Source organism: Lepidochelys olivacea (assembly GCF_965140295.1).
Source record: "Lepidochelys olivacea isolate rLepOli2 genome assembly, chromosome: 7".
Taxonomy (NCBI): domain Eukaryota; kingdom Metazoa; phylum Chordata; order Testudines; family Cheloniidae; genus Lepidochelys; species Lepidochelys olivacea.
The window spans coordinates 76,934,584-76,955,936 of NC_140417.1; the positions used below are offsets into that span (position 1 = coordinate 76,934,584).

The window sequence follows — 21,353 nt, forward strand, 5'->3', positions numbered from 1 at the left end:
TATATCCAATGCCCCGATATCAGGACACTCACCTGAAAGGTGAGAGATTCAGTTCCAATCCTCACTCTGAAGCAGGGACTTGAACCGGGTGCCCTGCCACCAGGCTCTAGGATATTTTGGGGCAGATTTCTCTCAGTCTTCCCTTCAGAAGCTGTTCCATTTTGTATAAATAATTAAATAGCCATTGGAGCAGGATCAGAATCCAGGTTTTTCTCCTCCAAGTTGAGTGCACTAACACCAGGCTATAGAGTCATTCTTTCTTTCTCTCTCACCCAACAATTATTCAAGTATTTTATACAAAGTGGAACAGCTTCGCAGTCTGAGAGAGACCCACGCTAGAATGCACCACAGGCTGGCTGTTAGAGCACTCACCTGGGAAGGTGGATACCTGGGTTCAAGCCCCTGTTTCAGAGAGGGAATCTGAACACGGGTCTTCCACATCTCAAGGGAGTACCGTAACCACTGTGCTGTTGAGTATAAGTTAGGCACCACCACTTCCTCCTTGTTGTGGTTGCTGGGTTTTTTGTTCTTGTTGTTTGGCTGTTTTTTAGTTCCTAGCCCTTCATTTCTTTTGCTTTTATTAGAAAGGTGAAAAAATCCCCCAAATAAAATGTTTTATTTGACTCAAAATGAAAGCTTTACTATTTTTTTTTACTATGCCTAAGAAAAAAATAAAATTGGTTAGTAGTTTGCCCTGAACAAAATTTCCCTCCCTATTTTTCTGAACTGCCAGTGAAATGGAAAATCAGTTAATCACACAGTTCTACAAACTGCCTATTTTCACGGTTAGAAAGCCACAAGTAAGGAGAAGAAACACAGTGTCTCTTTTGCTTAAGTTTCAGTCTGTGCTTCTCATTCATGTACTGATGGGGATTCAAGCTATGACCTGAAAGTCAGATTCATGTCCCCTTTGGCAAGTACAAACCAGTGAGGGCCATTGCTTAAAGCCTCCCTAAGGAAGACCAATATGTCTGCTTCCTTTAAAGAAGCACTACTTAGAACCTTATTCAAGAAAGTATATCCTCATGCAGAAAAGTGCTCTAGTTATCACCCTGTGATTTAGGTAAAGTACTGGTTGATTTTCCATTGAATAATTTAGAAAATGGAAACAAATTCATACTTCAAAGCTCTGAGAGGTAAACTATTCCCAGGTGTAGCTTGTTTAATTTCCTCAATAGAGCAGCTAATCCTTTTTCTAACTCGACTCCTTGTATAGTTATCTCACCTCTATACAAGTGACCGTTATTCTTAACTTGATAGGGCTCTGCACACAAATAGGACCAAATTTCCAATGTGATTTCATTCGGCCTCAAAATTTTTGCCAGCAATTGTGTGTGCACAATCATATTGTGGGGGAGGGATAGCTCAGTGGTTTGAGCATTGGCCTGCTAAACCCAGGGTTGTGAGTTCAATCCTTGAAGGGGCCATTTCGGGATTTGGGGCAAAAATTGGGGATTGGTCCTGCTTTGAGCAGGGGGTTGGACTAGATGACCTCCTGAGGTCCCTTCCAATCCTGATATTCTATGATTCTATATGCAGCCCTAAGTAATAACAGACTGATGTCTATTTGAGTTGTAATCCCGAATTACCGTGGATGAATTTCATCTCTATGCAGTGCTAGCACAAGGCCTATGAACCACATAACTAGGGCCCTACCAAATTCATGGCCATAAAAACACGTCACGGACCATGAAATCTGGTCTCCTCCCGTGAAATCTGGTCTTTTGTGTGTTTTTACCCTATACTATACAGATTTCACGGTGGAGACCAACATTTCTTATACTGGGGATCCTGACCCAAAAGGGAGTTGCAGGGGAGTCACAAGGTTGTTTTAGGGGGTCACGGTATTGCCACCCTTACGTCTGCACTGCCTTCAGAGCTGGGTGGCTGGAGAGTGGCGCTGCTGACCGAGGGCCCAGCTCTGCAGGCAGCAGCGCAGCACTAAGGTTGACAATACCATACCAGGCCCTCCTTACTCCTGCGCTGCTGCTGGCGGTGGCTCTGCTTTCAGAGCTGGGCTCCTGGCCAGCAGCCGCCACTCTCCAGCTGCCCAGCTCTGAAGGCAGCGCCGCCACCAGCAGTAGCACAGAAGTAAGAGTAGCACCCCCACAATAACCTTGTGACACCCCCTCTCCCCAGCTTCTTTGCATAAGGATCCCTACAATTACAAACCTGTGAAATTTCAGATTTAAATAGCTGAAATCATGAAATTTATGACAGGTTTCAGAGTAACAGCCGTGTTAGTCTGTATTCGCAAAAAGAAAAGGAGTACTTGTGGCACCTTAGAGACTAACCAATTTATTTGAGCATGAGCTTTCGTGAGCTACAGCTCACTTCATCGGATGCATCCGATGAAGTGAGCTGTAGCTCACGAAAGCTCATGCTCAAATAAATTGGTTAGTCTCTAAGGTGCCACAAGTACTCCTTTTCATGAAATTTATGATTTTTAAAATCCTGTGACCATGAAATTGACCAAAATGGACCGTGAATTTGGTAGGGCCCGACACATAACCCTTCAAAATAAGGTTTGTTTTGACCCGCTGCACAAGGGTGAATTTCACCCCTTGTGTACAAAACTGCATGCAGAAATATGGAGATCCTTTCTAAAAATCTGCCCCATTTCTTCTGATGAGATATCACCTTTGTATTTTAAAATAAATTCATTATGTAGGTGTTCTGATCCGATAGTGCAACTGAGTATATTTCTATTTGCATTTGTTAATCTGTTCCTCTCTAGCTGAAAATCATTTTTTACTTTTAATAGTGTAGATTCGTTAATCAATGCACATGTATCATGTAATTGAACAGTGCTGCATTGGCACTAGAAACCAAGTCATACATGCAAACAATGCTTCTTACCTCAGTTACAGCTTGGATAGATGCACCATGTTTCAGGAGAAGTTCCATAACCTTAATTCTGTTCTTCTTGCAAGCAATGTGAAGAGGTGTGAAACCATTCTGTTAATGAGAAAGGAAATACTTTCATATACCACCTATGCCATTACTAAAGTTTGTTTTACTTAATTATTTTTGTCACTATTTTTTCTTTCACTATTTTTGTGTCAATTAACTTAATTTTAATAAGATCACTTTCTCACATGAAATATATTACTAACACAAATATATTCTAAAGAAAAATATTTCTACAAACTGTATAGTGCACATTTAAAACTACACCTTATTTGTGATGAAATGGTAAAAACAGGAAAGAAACCAAGTGAAACAAGAAAACAAGCTATCCAGAATATCCAAGACTGGCAAAGTGCTGCTTACAATAGTATCTTCAATATTGATACATACATATCAAAAGAGCTTCCACAGAGAAGTTTTTAAAACAGCTTACTGAATTGGGCCTCAGATCTGATGAAAATTAACTATATTAGCTACAGGAGTATAGAATGCCATATGCTTTCATAGACACACAAGGTGTATGAGGTCACATCTTTTACTGGACCAACTTCTGTTGGTGAGAAAGACAAGCTTTCAAGCTACACAGAGCTCTTGTCTCTCTCACCAATAGAAGTTGGTCCAATAAAAGATATTACCTCAAGTACCTTGTCTCTCTAATACTCTAGGACCAACATGGCTACAATAACACTAGGTACAACACATGCCTTCATCGCATTGAGTCAGTGCAAGTGTATGTTCCACTTAAGTTTTAACAGAGCCTCCATTTATCTGGGCCCATTAATATAGGATAATGACCAGGAGAAACTAGTACTAAAGAACTGGAATATGGGCAAAATGAAGCATAATTGGGACAAAGCTGGACACCAGGAATATCTGGATGTAAGGGGCTCTTTGGGTGGCATAGAACTATCAAAACAGCTCTGTGTTGCCCCCTGTCTTTTGAGGTCCCCAGCATAGAAGGCACATCATGAAAGTATCAGCAGAAGAAGCAACTTGATCAGAGTCCATTGCATTCTGCTTATTTTTATTAGTATAATGGTCCTTAGGAAGCTGCTATAGGACAAGACAACTTAGATCAGCTCTGAGGTTGCTCTGAGGCCCAGAATATAGGAGGTTCAATTGAAAATCATTTTTACTCCCTCCCCAATTCTTGTGCCTTAGCTGGAATAGAGATTTTGACCCTATGTGTGAATGAATTGGGGAATAAGGAGATTTATGGCTGTCTGATCCAGACCAGTGATTGGCTGCCATCCAGCAACCCTGCCCAAGATATTCTGACATATTTAATGAGACTTCAATAATTTCAGAATGCAGCCAAAATAAATATTATAGGACTAGAAGCCAAGCAGCATTCTGCACTCACCAGAGGGACAGACACAGCACAATAGCCTTCCCCCAAAGACAATGAAGATAAGATGAGGGGTATATATGGAAGAGGGTGGCTGAGAGAGCAAGGAGCCTTGTAAATCAGGCCAATTGTAAAAAAGGAATCAAACCGACCCTGATTTTATAGAGGTTCGTAGTTCTGTACAGAACTCATGTAGTACTTATGAAATCAACAGCCTAACAGTATTGACCTGAGCCCAGTACAGCACCAAAGTACAGTACAATTACTGTAAGAATTCAAATTTGTTTAGGATGATTATTAAAGGTATATTTATACAGACATTTTTTTTTACAAAGTGAGCCATGAGAACACCTTAAAACAATATATACACACATTTGGAAACAGTTTATTTGTATTAAAAGGCAGTTTGTTTGTTTTTTTAATGTACAAAAGTGAGTATAAAGATGAAACTCCTTAAGAATACTGTGGATATTTGTTATATTACTTATTCTTGTTTTGCAAATTTCAGAACTTTGTATACTCTAATATCCTCTTTATTTTAAATGTCACTTATTCATTTCCTCCTTGCAAATCTTTAGAAAATCAGAATTTCTCTTATGCTGACAACTGCAGCAGTTAAGATTGCAGTCACTCATTCTACTCAGAATTAGAGAATCACAATAAATATCAAAATGCAAAAGGGCTCTGGTTACACTAGAAATTACGTCAATCACTATTAACTATCCATACACAGACTGCACAAGAAAAAATGTTAATATCAAATTAGAGCTACAGTAACATTTCTTGAACTCTACAAATACAGCATTATTACACTGAACGTCAGGGCCTGTAAACTTTCAACCAACAGAAAATAACTCTCAAATATTAGGCACTGCAACTTTAGAAAACTGTTTAGCTGTGACTAGTAATCCACTGCATACTCACCAGTGCTTTGGCATTAGGATTAGCTTTCTCATCCAAGAGAACCTTGGCAACTTTGAAGTGGCCACAGTGGGCGGCAACATGCAGTGCAGTCAGATAGTCATTAGTGACATCATCAACAGGCACGCTGTGCTGAATCAGAAGCTGAACACAGTTTAAATGATCTCCTTGTGTTGCCATGTGCAATGGAGACAAACCATTCTGTAAATAAAAAGAAACAAATTGAAATGGACAGACATTTCAAGCTTTACAAGCTCCTTTGTTATGAGAAATCCCACACTGCATTATATAGAAACTAAGTGCACTGGGTCAACTTCTGAGGTCTTTACTCAGGCAAAATTCCCATGGAACTTTGAGTTTGCCTGAGTAAAGGCTAAGATCAGGTGTACACTAGCAAACGTTTGCCAACATAGCTATACCAGCGAACATCTATCAGCAACCCCTCCTAGAGTAGATACAGCTTATACAGGTTCCCTCAGTGAAATACACTGTATTGGCCAAAGCACTTTTAAGGCAGTATATAACTGTACCTACACTCGGCTTTTAACAATATAGAAATGTCATAAACCGCCATCCCTAATGGTCATTACTAAAACTTCAAAAGTTTCTAGTGCAGACCCGCCCTAAGTAAAAACTCAGGATTTGGCTGAGTGAAAAGCATTGAAAAGCCATGTTTTCTATGGAGAAACCTGTGGGACATTCATCTTTATGAACAACAGTTGTGATGAAAATATGTTTTATACTGCTCACAAAACGGAAGCACCAGTGTACTTTTATATATACACACGCAAACCATACAAAGAAATAACTCAGATAGAATTCTGAATTACTAATTCCATTTCATGGTGTGAGGATTAAAACAAGAAAAAATAGACAGAAGCAAAATAGACGTTTTTGGATGAATGCATCGCGGCACCTTAATCAGATAATGTACCTAAAATCACCTTCTTCACTTTGATTTATTTAATGATTTAGATTGATCAATCCAAAGTCAAAAATCTTTGGTAAAGTTTTAATCAGTATTAAATTATATTTTTACAAAAACTGATTCCAGTTCAGTTGCTGCTACTACAATGAAAAGTAACGTTGGTGATACTCTAATACCAATGGGTGAAATATGATTTTTAGATCTAAAATACACCATCTTTATTACCATGAAGAAATCAAAACTCTTTTTTACAGATGGAGTGCCCCCATGTGACCATGGTTAGCATAAGCAAAGCACCAGTGTAACTACTCAATGGCTGTTTATAGACTTTCTGAAGCTGAGGACTGCTTTTTCCCCCTTTTTAAAAAACATGACCGTACAATAATAGGAATGACAAAAGGTATAAATAAAGGAGGAAATGCAAAGTAAACATGTTTTTAAAAGCAATGTAGAAGAAAGTGAAAGCAAACAGGCTAGCTGAGTGACATCATTTTAAACTATATTTAATGTATAAAAGCAGGGTTTCTCAGACTGGACCAAATCTTAAAAGTAAGACTATTTTGTGGGCGCCTCTCCCAGTGTCATGCCACACCTCAGCAGGAATTGTTTACATGGAAAACTGGTATTTGGAAAATATTTAATGTAGAGTTAGTGCAACGTGATTAAGCTTTCTGGACCACAGCTGAGAACGGCTGGTGTAAAGAATTCCCCTAAGCTATTTGTTTACAGTAAAAGTCACTAAGAGGGTTCAACACAGTTCTGTTAAATAGCGAAATGAGCAGCTTCTTCTTGTTGTTTATTATCTTAACAACAAGAGTGAATAAATTGCCCTTGTATAACTTAATAGGATGGGAATAACTTGGAATACACAGAAGGAATTCCAAGTCTCAGAGGCAGCTATGGAGGAGGGAGTGTTGTGGCCATCACAACACAGAATGATGTGGGAAGGGGTCAGCAGAAGATGAAAGAATACAGCAAACAGATATGAGGAGCAGAAGCTGAGGGAGGGTAGGGTGGATTATAAAATAGGAGCAGAGATGGCCAAGGAACACATCTAAGTGGAAGAGTTGGTGAGAATCTGGAGAAAAGGTCTGAGAACCAGAGAAATGCAGCAGATATCCAGAAGGAACAGCACAGACCAGGGGTTGGGACTGGATAATAAAGAATCTCAGCAGTAGACACCCAGAGGGATGATGGACGATGATCTTGTAGTTAAAGCACACAAATGGGAACATGTTTTATTCCTGGTTCTATTGCAGTATAGATATGCTATGTGATCCCAGGCAAGCCATTTAACATTTCTGTGCCCATATCTCTCCACTTGTAAATGCTTCTCTACCACAGCCACATTGTAGGGCATAATTCACTGATGTTTGTAGAGAGCATTTTGGGGTCCTACTGCCAAGGAGAACATACAGGGCCAAAGAGTTCAGTTGAAATCTAGGAGGAGAAACAGAAACTAAGAGGTTGTGGTCATATGATGTTTGAGAAGAAAAGTAGCAAAAGACCAGAGAGATCAAAATATTATAGCAAACCACTGAGTGGCAAAGACAAATGGCTCTTAGAGTCAGTTAAAATAATGACATGCAGCTCTTACATAGCTCATCCTTCATCTGTAGCTGTCAAATTGCTTTACAAAGGGTAGGGGGAGTTTCATTAACTTCATTTTTAAAAAAAACATGGAAACAGGTATACAGAGGCAAAGTCACCTGCCCACTGTCTCACACAACAAGTCATCAGCAAAGTCAGGACTTGATTTGAGGTCTCTTGACTTCTCGTCCCATGTCCTGTCCATTAGGTCATTGTGCCTCCCACATGAATAAAATTAAGGATGTAATCATGTGAAAAGGGCCTACAATGTACTCAACAATCTTTACTAGGAAATAATAACTTTTAATGGATCCGCCTTAAGGCTTTTTTGTTATTCTGAAAGAGTTCTGTGAGCCATCTGAAAGCTGTAAAAGTTAAAATTCTTTCCAAAAGATTTGTCCTGTTTCGAGGAAGTTCTGACTTGATTAGAAGAGAACTGAGCCCAGTATTTTTTCCAGAGGACAATACTGTAGTTCAGTGCCAACGGAATGTCATTCAGTGGTATTCTGCCTCTCAGTTTACCTCACAAGTTCTGTCAAAATTAACATACCAGAGAGAAAGCCCAAGCAGCAGAACTTCTATTTTTTTCTTCACTTTTTCTTATGTGCCTCTATATAATAAGATTTCAGGATTGTCACTGCATGCTTGTAGAGTTGGTGTGAAGTGATGGAAACAGCTCTTTTTGTTAAGAATATCACCAGATTGAATCATCATATGGTTTCACAGTCTGTTACTTTCTAATTTTTAAGTTCTCAGCCATTTTGACTTTACAAATTACACCTATGGTATACAGCTACAGTAAGGCATTTATCTATGCCATGCCAAGAGTCCTAGACTATTGTGATATTAGAGGTAACTCAATAAATCACCACCCTTACTCTACAGATAATTTTCATGTCACAACTGAATTATTTGTATAAGGGAAACTCCACATATGGTGGATTACTTGGGCCAACTGGCACATCCATGTGCCTAATGGCCACCCACACAAATCAACACAAATCTCCCAGCACAACCTCCCTTGACACAAATCAACAAAACCACCCACATAACACAACCAGCATATACAGTAACCCCAAATATACACAGCCCCTCACACCCGCATACCCCCATCATTCATCACCCATGCAAATTAACACAAAACTGTCAAAACAACTCCCCCTACACACAAATCAACACAACCACCCACACAACAACAACAACATTACCACCACACACAAAACCCCCAAACATCACTCTGAAGTCAAGAATGTCTGTTGAGTCAGTGTGAAGTGACAGAAACAACTACAAGCATGGTTGAGAATTCTTTTTGTTTAGAATATCATCAGATTCAATCATCACTGTGATTCATGGCCTATTACTGTTCAGTTTTAAAGTTCTCGGCCATTTTTGGCTTGTTTACACACATGACTTTATGTGTGTAAACATAACACCTGTGACAGCATGGGCTTTCAGCTACTTGTTTTTTAATACGTAGCTTAGTTAGTCTAGGGCTTGTCTAGTATTGTAGTGTTAGGTGCCACATTGCTGAATACAGTTATTTAAACACTTTTTAGGCCAGCGTCTGCAGTATGCAGCTATATTACTTTAAATCCAGCAACATAGCCTCTGATTTTTCTGATATGTTTTATTTGATACAAGATAATGAGGTTTAGGGAAGGTTTGTGGTTCTCATCTTTTGAAACCACTATTTTAAGTTTGAAGGACACCCTGGAAAGAGGAAAAGATTAAAGAACTACTGAACTAGTATTCAAAAAGCTAGTTGAATTTCAGAATAATGACAAGCAATGGCAATTTATACCACAAAGAAGTGATAAAATTCCTCAGAAGGGTCACTGTATTATTATGATGAAAAAATAAAGCAATGCAGGTATAACAGGTGTTTGCATTAAACAAATCACAGAACCACTAGTGATTGGGAAGAGCCCCTGAAAGGTGGGTCAAACTAATCCTGAGAAGAGGGCCTCGGTAGAGGAGAAAAGTGTGTGTAAGGAAAGCTACATGGCCTTCCCCCAATATAAAGGTGTTCCAGGTAAAGCTGTAGAGGGCTCCTTGAAAGCTGGCTGTGTTCCTACTGTAACTAGCAATGGGAGGGACTCCTATGTATAGGGCTGGAAGCCTAGGGCTTTGGGAGTCAATAAAAATTCCACATGTAGAGGATGTGCAGGATCTCTCCTCTGCTGACATCAGATTAGCCATCCTAGCACATGTGCAATTGCCTTGGAGAGCAGACAAAATGTGACACCACACCCTAGTCCAGGCCACGTGACAAATATATCCCACCGGAAACAAAACAGGTCAACAAGAAAAAACATAAAAGATTAAAAATAAAAATCAAGGAAACCCCAAAATCACTACAGGCAAGTAAAAGAGGAGAGAGAGAGAATAGGACAGGTTAGGAGAAGACAGAAGCAGGAAATGCGCTGGGGCATGGCATGTAGGGAGAAATGTTTGTGTATAAGGGATCCTGTGAGAGGGGCTCCAACAAGCTGCACTAGTACAACAGGATTTTTCATGACAAATTTTTCCACCCAAGTATATCTGCTCTAAAAGGAGGAGACAAAAGTCTCTCTCTCTCTTGCTCCCCAAAAGGAGGAGGAGACATACAGTGGTGTCATTAAAAAATCAGTTACTATGCCTTGACTTAAAATCAGAGGTAACTTTGGTGCTTGAGTTGCCACTGTATGGCAAGCGTTGGCAAATGCTAACTTTTTAATGGGAACCCCTGCATTTGAAGTAGGCTGCCCACTCCAATGAAGATGATTTTAAATTTCCACAAACAGCCTTATGGAAGGATAGAAATGTATTTGATTTGCTCTGACAAAGTATAGAGATAGGAAATGGAAGAACTTGGTAACGAACCAACAGCTCCGCAAAGTACAGCTACCTTTGCAAAGAGACATTACTACATTTTTATCTTTTATCCCTGCGGTACCTTTGGAACAAGTTAAAGATATAGTCTGTATGTGTGCAGTATAGAACAGTCCCATGGAAGCAAATGTTTTCTAGTTATCTGAATTCTGAGGACCAGTATATACCATATTGCTCCTTTTGCTCAGAAGGAATCTTTTTTCCCATATACAAAACTATCTCAATTAAATGTCCACGAATAACACATACTGTCTGATACATGCACATAAGCACACTACAAACTACACTCAGTTTGGAGGGTCTCCAACACCGTTATTTTAAATAGTTATGATGAAGCTGTACCTTTATCACAAGAGACTTAATCTATCTAAGATATACATAATTACATTCAGAGAACCTTCAGAGATTATTCTAGTCAACAGGTGCACAATACCATTTACCTTGGTTTTGGATAGAATGGGGGCCCCACGATCAAGCAGCATTTTCACAACCTGTTCGTGCCCACTTCTTGCTCCACAGTGGAGAGGTGTCAACCCGTCCTATTGAATACAAGAATCATAAGCCGTTAATTTCAAATATTGTTCATATTTTAAGTATGCATTATTGCACTGAGTTTTTGAGTGTTGTTAACAATATGAGAGTAATGCATAATTAATACAACAGATCAAATAACATTCCTTGAATAATTTATTCCACAAACGACACGATATTTCCAAACAGAATATTCTTTATGTTTTCATTATGTATCCAGCTCTTGCATGTATACATCTAGGATAACAGCAGAACTGTATGGTCAATTTGTAATTCAGACCCTAGCTATACGACATAAATCTGTGTTCGCTGAACTTGTTTTTAAAAATAGGCTCAGCACATGATGAGTTTAAACTAAAGACCCTTTGAATGTGATTTTCTAAAACTGCACATACAATTTCACACCTAATTTGTGCATGTATTTACCATGATGGCATACACAAACAGCCTTCAATTTCCTAAGCTGTGTGTCCAAATGTGGTAATTCCATGTACAAATTAGACATTCCATACGTGGATTTTTGACATGCACACATTTTAGAAAATCAGGTCCATGATTTGGTCAGTGTGGACCAGACAAATGTGTGAGATTCCCATTTTGAAAAACACATTATTTAGACTTGAAAATAGTATTCTAAAATGGCATCACTTTGCTTTTGACTGGTCCACACTCCCTGAGCAAAATGTCTTAAACCCACGTTGTAAAATTCGGTTTAAACTATCATCTATCTTTTATAGAGTAGATAGGAGCCTTGAGGTTATATGACTAATTGAACAAGTCAGTCTAAACTTGTTCCCTTTTTTGGGACAATTGTTTTAATTCTATCACACACTCATTTGCCCAGCACTAGTTGTTTTCATTTAGAAACACCTTCCTTAAACAAGATGATGACATCTTCTGAGATTTACAGAGTTTTCACAAATTGATTAGATTATTCCTTGACCTGTACCCTGCTTACAATATTTAAATAATCTGTCTTATGCACTGAATACTAGGATGGAACATACTGTATTTGCCTTAAGCAATTCAGAGTAAAGTTAAAGACTTTTTCAGTGCCACATGACATTACGCCTGTTACAAATAATAATGTCATGGCTTCCAGGAAAATCGAAAAGAAAAATAAAGCATTTTCAATCATATTAAACCTTCTTATTTGTTATAACCAAAACAAACCCACAGGAGATGGACCAGCATAGCATATATACTGTATACGCACTAAATACTTCAGTGGTACTTTCCCCCATAACAAAGATATAATTAAATAATCAAAAAATAAGTATTATCATTTTATATACAATAAATGAAAGGAGTCTTTTTTCACCAACATCTAATAAATATCATCCCAAAATGCATATTGATTGTACTGTCTAAAAAATATTTTACAACAGTTTCATAAAACTAATTATTACCTCAAAGTATTTAACACACAAATGTAAAGGTGCTGTGCTATACACACTGTAGTAAACATCTTAGAACCATTAAGATAAATAGTTCTTGCTTGAAACTTTTTCTCAGATGTAATCATATAATTTTTTCCTTGACATTTCTTAATTTATTTCTCTAAGCTAAATCATCAATTTAAGTTCTGTTCAGAATAAATGGCAGACCAGGAGTTAGCTGTAATTCAGAGAGCCTTACGATCCCTAACTGTCTTGGCCCTTTGTATTTGGCGACAAATTTGAATGCTTTAATTTTTCCACAATACTGCTCCAACCTCTGCTTGTCTTACTTGTGCAAGTGCTTCCATTTAAGTTAATGGATGGAGCTGATTTAAGGAAGTTAAGTTGCTATAAGTTAGTGACACTCACCATCCTACTCTAGAAATATGTATATTGCAAACATTTATTCCCAGAGCCAAGACCTGATTCTTCAATCCTCCAAGACACACTAACTTTACTACATGATAATGATCAACCCTAAAAGACAGAAATACACTGTCCAGTGAGTTTTAGAGATTTCTATAATTATTTTTTAAAAGTATATGAAATACATTTTATTGACAATAAGGAGTGTTCTACTGTATGTGAATATATATTCACAATGGAAACACACATGTGAAGAACTAATATTAATAAAACCTATGCATGATTACTTTGTAATTCTGGAAATTAAATGGCACAGAACAAAGACACTGCCCGAAAATATGAAATGTAGAAAGTGCATTTAACAACAGTCACACATTGCTCAATTGTCGCTACAGCAGTGACAGAATTGCAGCATTTGAGAAATACTTTCAAGTACTGTAATAAACAGTAGCTGTCCCATCAGTCTCAATTTTCATAACTACTGGATTTCCCTATCTCCCCTAAATTGTGGTGTACCAGAAAGGGCTAACATCCCATATGATGAGGAGGCACAGGAGTTAAGAGTATAGTATAGAGAGCTTTTCCTCCCTCTGATGGATGAGGCCAGTTAGGATCCATCCACAGCACACACAGTGTGCACTAGGAGGCCCACCTGATAATGCATTATGTCTCCAGAAGAACAAGTTCTGAGAACTAGGGACATGTCAAGACCCCAGGCTGGTTCAGCAGAAAATACTGGCCACAGATAACGGAATGCATACAATATTCTTTCCACTGATTTTAATGAAAATTGGATTGGGCCCCAGAAAAGCAGCCAAGTAAGCTGTGGAATCCTATCCCTTGCCAACAGGATTCCCATGGAATAGAAGGCAGCAGGCAGCCTTGCTGAATCAGCCAGGGCTTGATTTGGTCCATATTGCATGCATTAGCACAAAATTATATGACTATGGAATTTAGATATCTATCTATCTATAGCACTGCCTGCTGTAGTAATGCAACTATTGTGAAGAGTTTGTCAGAATTCCCACTGAATACTGAAACTCCATTTGTCAGAGAGAGAATTTGGCTACAAAAATGTTTTGTATGGAAAAGGCATCAAGGACTGGGAGTGAAAGCTTTTTTTTTTTTTTTAGTGCTACATTATAGAATAAGTGAATAAAAACACAAAATGTGCAGGCTGTTGTTTCTAATATGTATGGATCTTAGATTAAGGGTTTATGATAAAATGAGATATTGTGATAAAAAGTGGCTTTTGTATACTCAGCAAGGCTGTATTACATATGTCACAAGGATTCTAGTTTTCTTATTTATTGTGCATTCTCAATACCATATGGGAAGCATAAATATATCACATGTATTAGGATGCAAACTCCCATTGATATGATAGTCTGCAATGGCTCAGAAAATACATTACAAATAATAATGACAATAATCTGCAGATTAAGGACTCTCTAAGTATGCACTGACATGATAAATCATGTCATCTGTATTATCTACTCATCTAGAAAAACTGGAGAGGAACTCCTGCAATGCCAGTAAGAGACCAGGAAGAATTGCACTGAGATACAGGATTTCAACAACAGGAGCATACACCAGCTCAGTGGCTGCTTCTCTTTCTTTAGCCTCTTAAAATGATTTTTTTCTATCTATAATAAAAATAAACTATCTGCAGAAAATAAACATTAAGTAGGATTTATAACTACAGCACTGGAGCTTCATGTCATTTTTAATCTCTATTGCTGGGTCAGACTCTGATCTCAATTACACTACTGTTAATCCCACTCCCAGCACCCAGTCTCCCCCAGACATGCTTCCAGCACCCAGTCTCACCTCCACAGCACCCACTCAATGTGCTGATTCCTCTTTTCACAGGCCAGTAAGGCCCACCCAAGTGTGGGTATGCCTCCTAAGGATATACTTTCTCCCCCTCCATCCTGGCTAATGTGGGTGTGGGATCACTGGATGTCATGGGAGAAGGCAGGACCTGGGGGATCAGCCAGCTCTTTCTCTTCCCTGCTGTGTGATATATATAGAGGAGGGAGTGGGAAAGGAGGGCTAGAGATTCAGGTGCCCCCTATTGCTGTTGCATGGAATAACTAGTCTCCAGCTAAAAAACAATAACTGCTCAGACAACTCAATAGTAGGCCCCTCTGGGACAGAAACAGCCTTTCTGCTTGTTCTCCCCAGACTATGAGGCATTTAGGGGTGCTAGACTCTCATCTAATATCATGGAAGACTGAAGAACAGATCTAGTGTGTCCAGAATTCTCTCTGCTTCCCTAGTGCCTCTCTCCCCATCCCAAACTGGGATGCCCCTGCAACTGTAGGTTCTTCAGCCTCTATCAACAACATAAAGCAGACTTAACTAGCCTAACTGACCAGCTGAGGAGCCACCATGCATAGCAGAATCTTCTAGTGGCACAGAGCTGCTTATTCCAATTCCTCTTGACATAGCCAGAATTCTCCTGTACTCCAACACTCCTTGGCTACAAAACAAACTGCTGGGAGCTGCAGCTGGGTATATCTTAGAGCAGACCTGAAAGCTGCACTGTGGACCAGCCCAGCCTCCAATTAACCCCATGACCGGGGCAGCATGGTGTCTTACAGACACTTTTGCCCCCTGCTCAGGTCCTGCACCAAACACAGTGTGACCAGATGCAAGGACTGGGCCCACTTGTTTGTTTTTTGAATCCAGACATCAGTTAGCACTCAGCGTTATACAGCTGAAACATTATGTATTGTACAATTATTCTGTGCATGTTTAAAACACTTTGAGAAAAATCTTAGAACCTGCCTACAACCTTAGCACATGCGCTGTGCACAGGGGAATTCCACTGGGAATTGGGGTAGAAGGAATCGTCCCCACAAAGGATCTGCTATGTGGTAGCCACTGTAGCCTCAGGGCCATATTAATCCCCTTGGCTACCTAACTGCCCTCTAAGCATGTGGATTCATGTAGCAGTGTATCCACTGCCCCCTAGGCCTGTTCCTATTCTTTATCCCATTGCAAACAACTGTGCTATACTGCAAACCACACCTTCACTGTGGCAGAGGAAGGGAGGGTGATAAGATTTGCTCCTTTCATATATTCAAAATATATACTGTATAACAAACATGTTATTCATGTTGTTACCATACACTCTATATTATTTCTTATGCAGGTTATATGCAGCAGCTTATATATCGTCAGATAGATCTTAAAATGGCATGTACAGTATGTTTTCATGTAGACATGAGTGCTGGCCTTTGATTTCACAGCTAATCAGTTGAATAAAGATTACAAGTACTTATTTGCTAATCCAGGGTAAAATGTGCTTGCTGTGTGCTACATACACAAATTCAGTTTGACACACGAAGTATCAGACAGCCAAAGTAAGTCAAGCTAATTTAATCAACCTCACTAAGTATGCTTTATTTGTTAAAATCTATTCTGGAAGACAGATGGAGGAAAAAATCATTAGGGCAATGTTCAATAAATGAGTTACATGAGGTATTAACTAATCTTCACTCAGAATGTTACTTATAAACTACGTTGTAAAAGTTGCCCTTTATAGGCATTCACATAGTAGCACCTAGGTAGGGCTTAGCATGACAATAATTCTTAATTACTGACAAAGGTGCTTGAGAATTCAGCACAGAAATCAGAAATCTGCTGCTGCATGTTATGCAAAAGACGAGGGGGAATAAGAGCAACTGTTTAAAACAAACAAAAGGATTATAACAGGAGTAACCAAACTAGGGAAATATGGAATTTATGGGAATGATGAGAAAACCTCAAAACATTCAGAGGTTTATTTTGGATAATGATCCAAAAGCCAGTATGCTTAAATATTATGTGACCCTCTTGAGTTTTCAATAGTGGAGCAGTTTTTATGGAGTTCCATTAATTCCTACTTCTGATTAAGACCACCAAATCCTGGTTCCACAGACGTCAATTAAAATTACTTCAGTGGGATCTGGATTTAGCCCTTTCTTACAGTATTTTAGCACAATGGCTTCTAGTACCATCTAACAGCAGCAAATGCAAAGACTCATGGAAATGAATAATGAATGGGCAATGTTATCTGAACTTATTCAAACCTCAAGAAAGATTCAGTTCAAATTCATCACAAGTTGTGGCTAAAGGTTCTTATTTTATCTAAACCTGTTCACCCATCTCTAGAAAACAAGTGTGTTTGTGAAACATGAAAGCAGATACTATGGAATATGTACTTTCTATGCCATACACAGTGGATTATATGCACAGCTCCCAAAATGGCATCCAAATAGCTGAATCTGACAGACATAACACTAAGAGGGGCAAAGCCTGGTCCCACTGATGTCAGTGGGACCAGGATTTGGCCAGTAATATACATGGTAACTTCTGCTGCATAGAAAGCTGACTCACAAAACCGTTGAAGGAAAAACAAGGACCTGGAATTTGTGCCTGATTTCCAAATATTTATGTACCGTATATGCTTAACAAACAAAAACCTTGTTATTTGCCTTTTAAATGGTATTTTGTATTTCATAAGAAGCATTTCTACAATAGGATGCAGTGGCAACTACGGCAAAGGCCAGATTTAACGCAGTCAAAGTGCACAGAATTCTGGTCAACTCTCAGCGTTCCTGGAGAACTGTAACTTGTGTTTATGAAATTTCTGGTATTTTTCTTTGTAGGGTTTTTAATGGTCTGATACTCTCTCTAGTAGCCTCATTCCTCTTCACCCACAAACCTCCCCAATTACTGTATCATTTCTGCCAGAGACAAGGGAATATTTTTTTTTAAAATGAATATTATGCAATTGTGACTGTATTCTACACACTCTCTCTTTCATGAAACATTTGCATAAATGGGTCATGCCAGGAATTTAACTAAGATATTAAACTATAGATCACCTGATACTGTCTTGACCATCCTTTTCCATTCAAACACACAACCTCCAATACTGGGCCTGTTGTTATACAAAAGAAGACGACGACTGAAGTCTTTGTTGCCCAATATACTTATATGGCTGTACTGAATATAGGACATTGCAAAAGGGTAGCGCCTGGGAAAAAGTAAAGTGACTGTAAAGATGACAGAGACACACTGTCTTGCAATGACACTTTTGTGGGGGTAGTAGGGAGAACATTATACCCATAAAATTAGATGTTGTTATTCAGCATGGAAACTAGGCAGGCATATTGCTTCTGAACTGGTATTTCCTTCCACCCACTTTATATTCCTCTTATCGCCTCTTCTCATTTTATATTTTCCCAATCTACCTCTATTCTGTGCCTCTCTCTTATCTCTCCCATTTTTGTCAAATATTTAAATATTATTTTCATAAATAAATTATTTCATGAATTATTTTCAGTTTACTGCTCCCCTCTGCAGAGCCATGTATTGTTCAGATCACAAGATGCTAGTTCTTGTCTAGATGAGTCAGCATCTCCAGACGCAAAACGCTCACTCAGTTACTAACTACCAGAAATTGGGCCCCAGTGAAATGAGGAGTGTTTCAAGCAGCCTGCCATGATCAGGAGAAGTTAAGCAAATCCTGCTAATTCCTTTCTTTTTAAGAGTATCGAGGGTGTACTGGGGAATGGGCAAATTGCACTGGTTAAGCCAAAAATGAAAAATGGCCCCAAACTTCACCCAATTTGGTACCTCTTTGAAGGTATGTCTTTACTGCACAGTTAAGCTGGTGACTAGTACCTGGGTAAGCCTAGCCTGGGTGTGATTGTCTCCTCAGCAAAGCCTTACCCATGTTACTGTGTCCTCACTGTTTCTGCACTGCTGTGTGTCTGGGGCATATCCCCTAGTTCTTTGTGCTGAGGTGCTTTTGGATTCTTTCCCCAGTAACTGGGTCCTTTGGAGAGAATTGCGGAAAGGCACTGGGGGACTATTAGCACTCAAGTAATTTTTGCCTGCATCCTCGCTACAAAGTAGGTGGTTTCCAGCATGAGCTATACCCGTCCCATAACCTCAGCTGGATAATGTAGCCCAACCGCTGCTTCTAAACCCAACTCATGTTACTTATGAAAGTTATATTTTCCAGAGAAGGTGAAACAAGAGAGAAGATTGCCACCAAATTAAAATTAAAAACACAGTCTTGTGACTATGGAATAGTAAAAGATGCCCTCATTCAAGTCCAACTGGCTTGAGGGTTCAACAATAAAAAGGTATGTGAAAAGTATGCGAAAAGCTACTCAGAGGCATGGATCTAGTGCTTAAATAAGGCAAGAGTCATATGTCAAGGAGTGGAATAAAGAGAAATGTAAATAGGACAGAGGCACAGAACAAATGACTGTAAGTAATCATTTGTTAAGTAAAAATAAATGTACAGAAAAGATATGTCCAGTATTTGGGCAAACATGGAAACTAGTAAGTCCAACCACTTTGCAAAAATGTGCAGACAAAACAGGAAAATGTCTGGGGTAAGGCTGTTACGTGCAGCTTCCTCAACAGAAGGGGAAAAACTGTTCATAAGCACAGTAAAGAAAGACATTACAAACTCAAAATAATGGCTAATAAAAGTAATCACAAAAGGCCTACATGTGACATGCAAAGAAAACACTGGAGCACAAGTGACTGTACTAATAGATATGGAAACAGGGTACTTCAAATAAATGCTAAAACTAGAAAAGTCAAAAGTGCAATTAAAATCCTATAATGAGAAACAAAGTGAGTGTGAACTGTCAATGATTATAAAGCCCAAAGAGTAAAATAAGAAACTGAAGTGTTACACTAAGGGAAGACATCTGTTTTGGGCTTACACATGAGGTGCCTGGCCGAGTCAAGATGGTGAACATCACAGAGTCTCTATAACAACCTTAGTAACAAATCTGAACCAGTTCCATAGGCACTAATTGCATCAGATGGAGATTGGTTCATAGGAAAGGGGTATCCCTGGGTACACAATAATTACCAGACTATGAAGAAAAGATTGTTGTAGTTGCCATGCAAAAAGAGACCAGAGGAAAAGCTGCCAAACATGACAGTAGATGGGATCATTCACAGAACAGGGGACTTGACAAGCTCAGTTCACTACTCAGTAATTATACAATAAAAAGGGAATGCACTCAAATTTTGGGAATGACTCCCACAAAGCTGAAAACTAGCGCTAAGAGAAAACATTTCTACTTGCTCACAAGGAATGAAATATTTGCTGAGATTTCAGGAGCCAAATTCTTCAGCATATTAGATGCATTTTGGACACAAGAAAGTTCCAAGACTTGCACTCACAATTAATGTACCCATTGGCACTTTTCTTGCCATTGCCTTTCATAGTATGTTCAGCATTGGAAATATTTCACTGCACACAGGAAGATGTTGGAGGAAAGAAAATCTACACTGATTGCATAACAGTCTGGGGCAGCATCACTTTTGAGTATCAGTGATGATTACAGTGACAACTGGAAACTTCAGAAAGTAACCTTAAAGTAAACAAGGCCAAGTGTCAATTTCAAATAAACCAGTACTTAGGGAGAGAAATTGACCATAAGGGGTATTGTCATGGCTGATGATTCTAAGGAACCTACAGAGACCTGAAAATACAAAATGGAATTCAGAGACTGCAAGGAACGATGACCCATGTTAGTAAATTCATATTCATCTATGTAGTTCTAAGATCTTACACGAGAAAATACTTTCCTAAAGACACAGAATGGTCTGGATGGCAGAGCGTGGAAGAGAATCTGAGACTGACTTCAAAACCAGTTCTGCAATTTTTGACCCACTGAAAGAGATCAACTTCTCACAAATACTCACAAAGCAGGGCTTGGAGCTATATTGCTACAGCACTATGGGCAAAACAAAATTATGATTTTCAAAATGGTCATAGCTTCAGAGAGAGAAAAAAGCATTAACTACTGGCTGCAATGCACAAAAAAATACCTCCAAGGATACAGTGATTATTTTTGAGTACAAAAGTATATGATGTGACTCTGGAATTCCAGCAAGGAGGTCACCTCGTAATTGTTGATATGATGTCAAGTGAATGGACAGTCAGCTAAATACATGAATGTGCCTAAACATACTTTGCAGTAGATCTGGAAGACTGTTAAAACATACAAAAAAACTAACTGAAAGCTATTTATACTGTAATAACTATATAAAAGATGTCCTTAAGTTAAATCACTGTACTGGTTTGAATTCTGTCAGTGAGGAATCAGAGAAATGGTGGACAATGAAGAGTAAAGTTGTCAAACATCTTGCAGGTCATACTGTTGCCACACTTCCTGTTCATTCTCAGAGATCCTCTCTCATGCACACAAACAAGCAACCACAGAGAGTGAGGCAGAGAACACAGCCAGGCAAGATTGCAGCAGCATCAGTTCTAAGTTTACTCTGTAAATTACTTCTTGCTCGTTGAATAAATACATTACCCAAGCACCTGCCTCAATCAGTTTTTAAATACAGTGATTATCATCTGATCGCTGTTCAGTGGTATACACCTAAATGTTCTGATGTCCTAGATCAGTCT

The 21,353-nt window shown here is 38.9% G+C and overlaps 1 protein-coding gene across 2 annotated transcripts in view; it reads right to left on the minus strand.

The window, feature by feature from the left end:
* Nucleotides 1-21,353, minus strand: part of ANK3 (ankyrin 3) — a 455,299-nt gene that overhangs the window by 141,102 nt on the left and 292,844 nt on the right. For both annotated transcript variants that reach the window (XM_084635421.1, XM_084635422.1), the window contains exons 9-11: nucleotides 11,009-11,107; nucleotides 5,183-5,380; nucleotides 2,860-2,958 (exon numbers count right to left, since the gene is read on the minus strand). In XM_084635421.1, coding sequence (XP_084491547.1) covers nucleotides 2,860-2,958; nucleotides 5,183-5,380; nucleotides 11,009-11,107 — 396 coding nt within the window. The remainder of the gene's footprint in view (nucleotides 1-2,859; nucleotides 2,959-5,182; nucleotides 5,381-11,008; nucleotides 11,108-21,353) is intronic.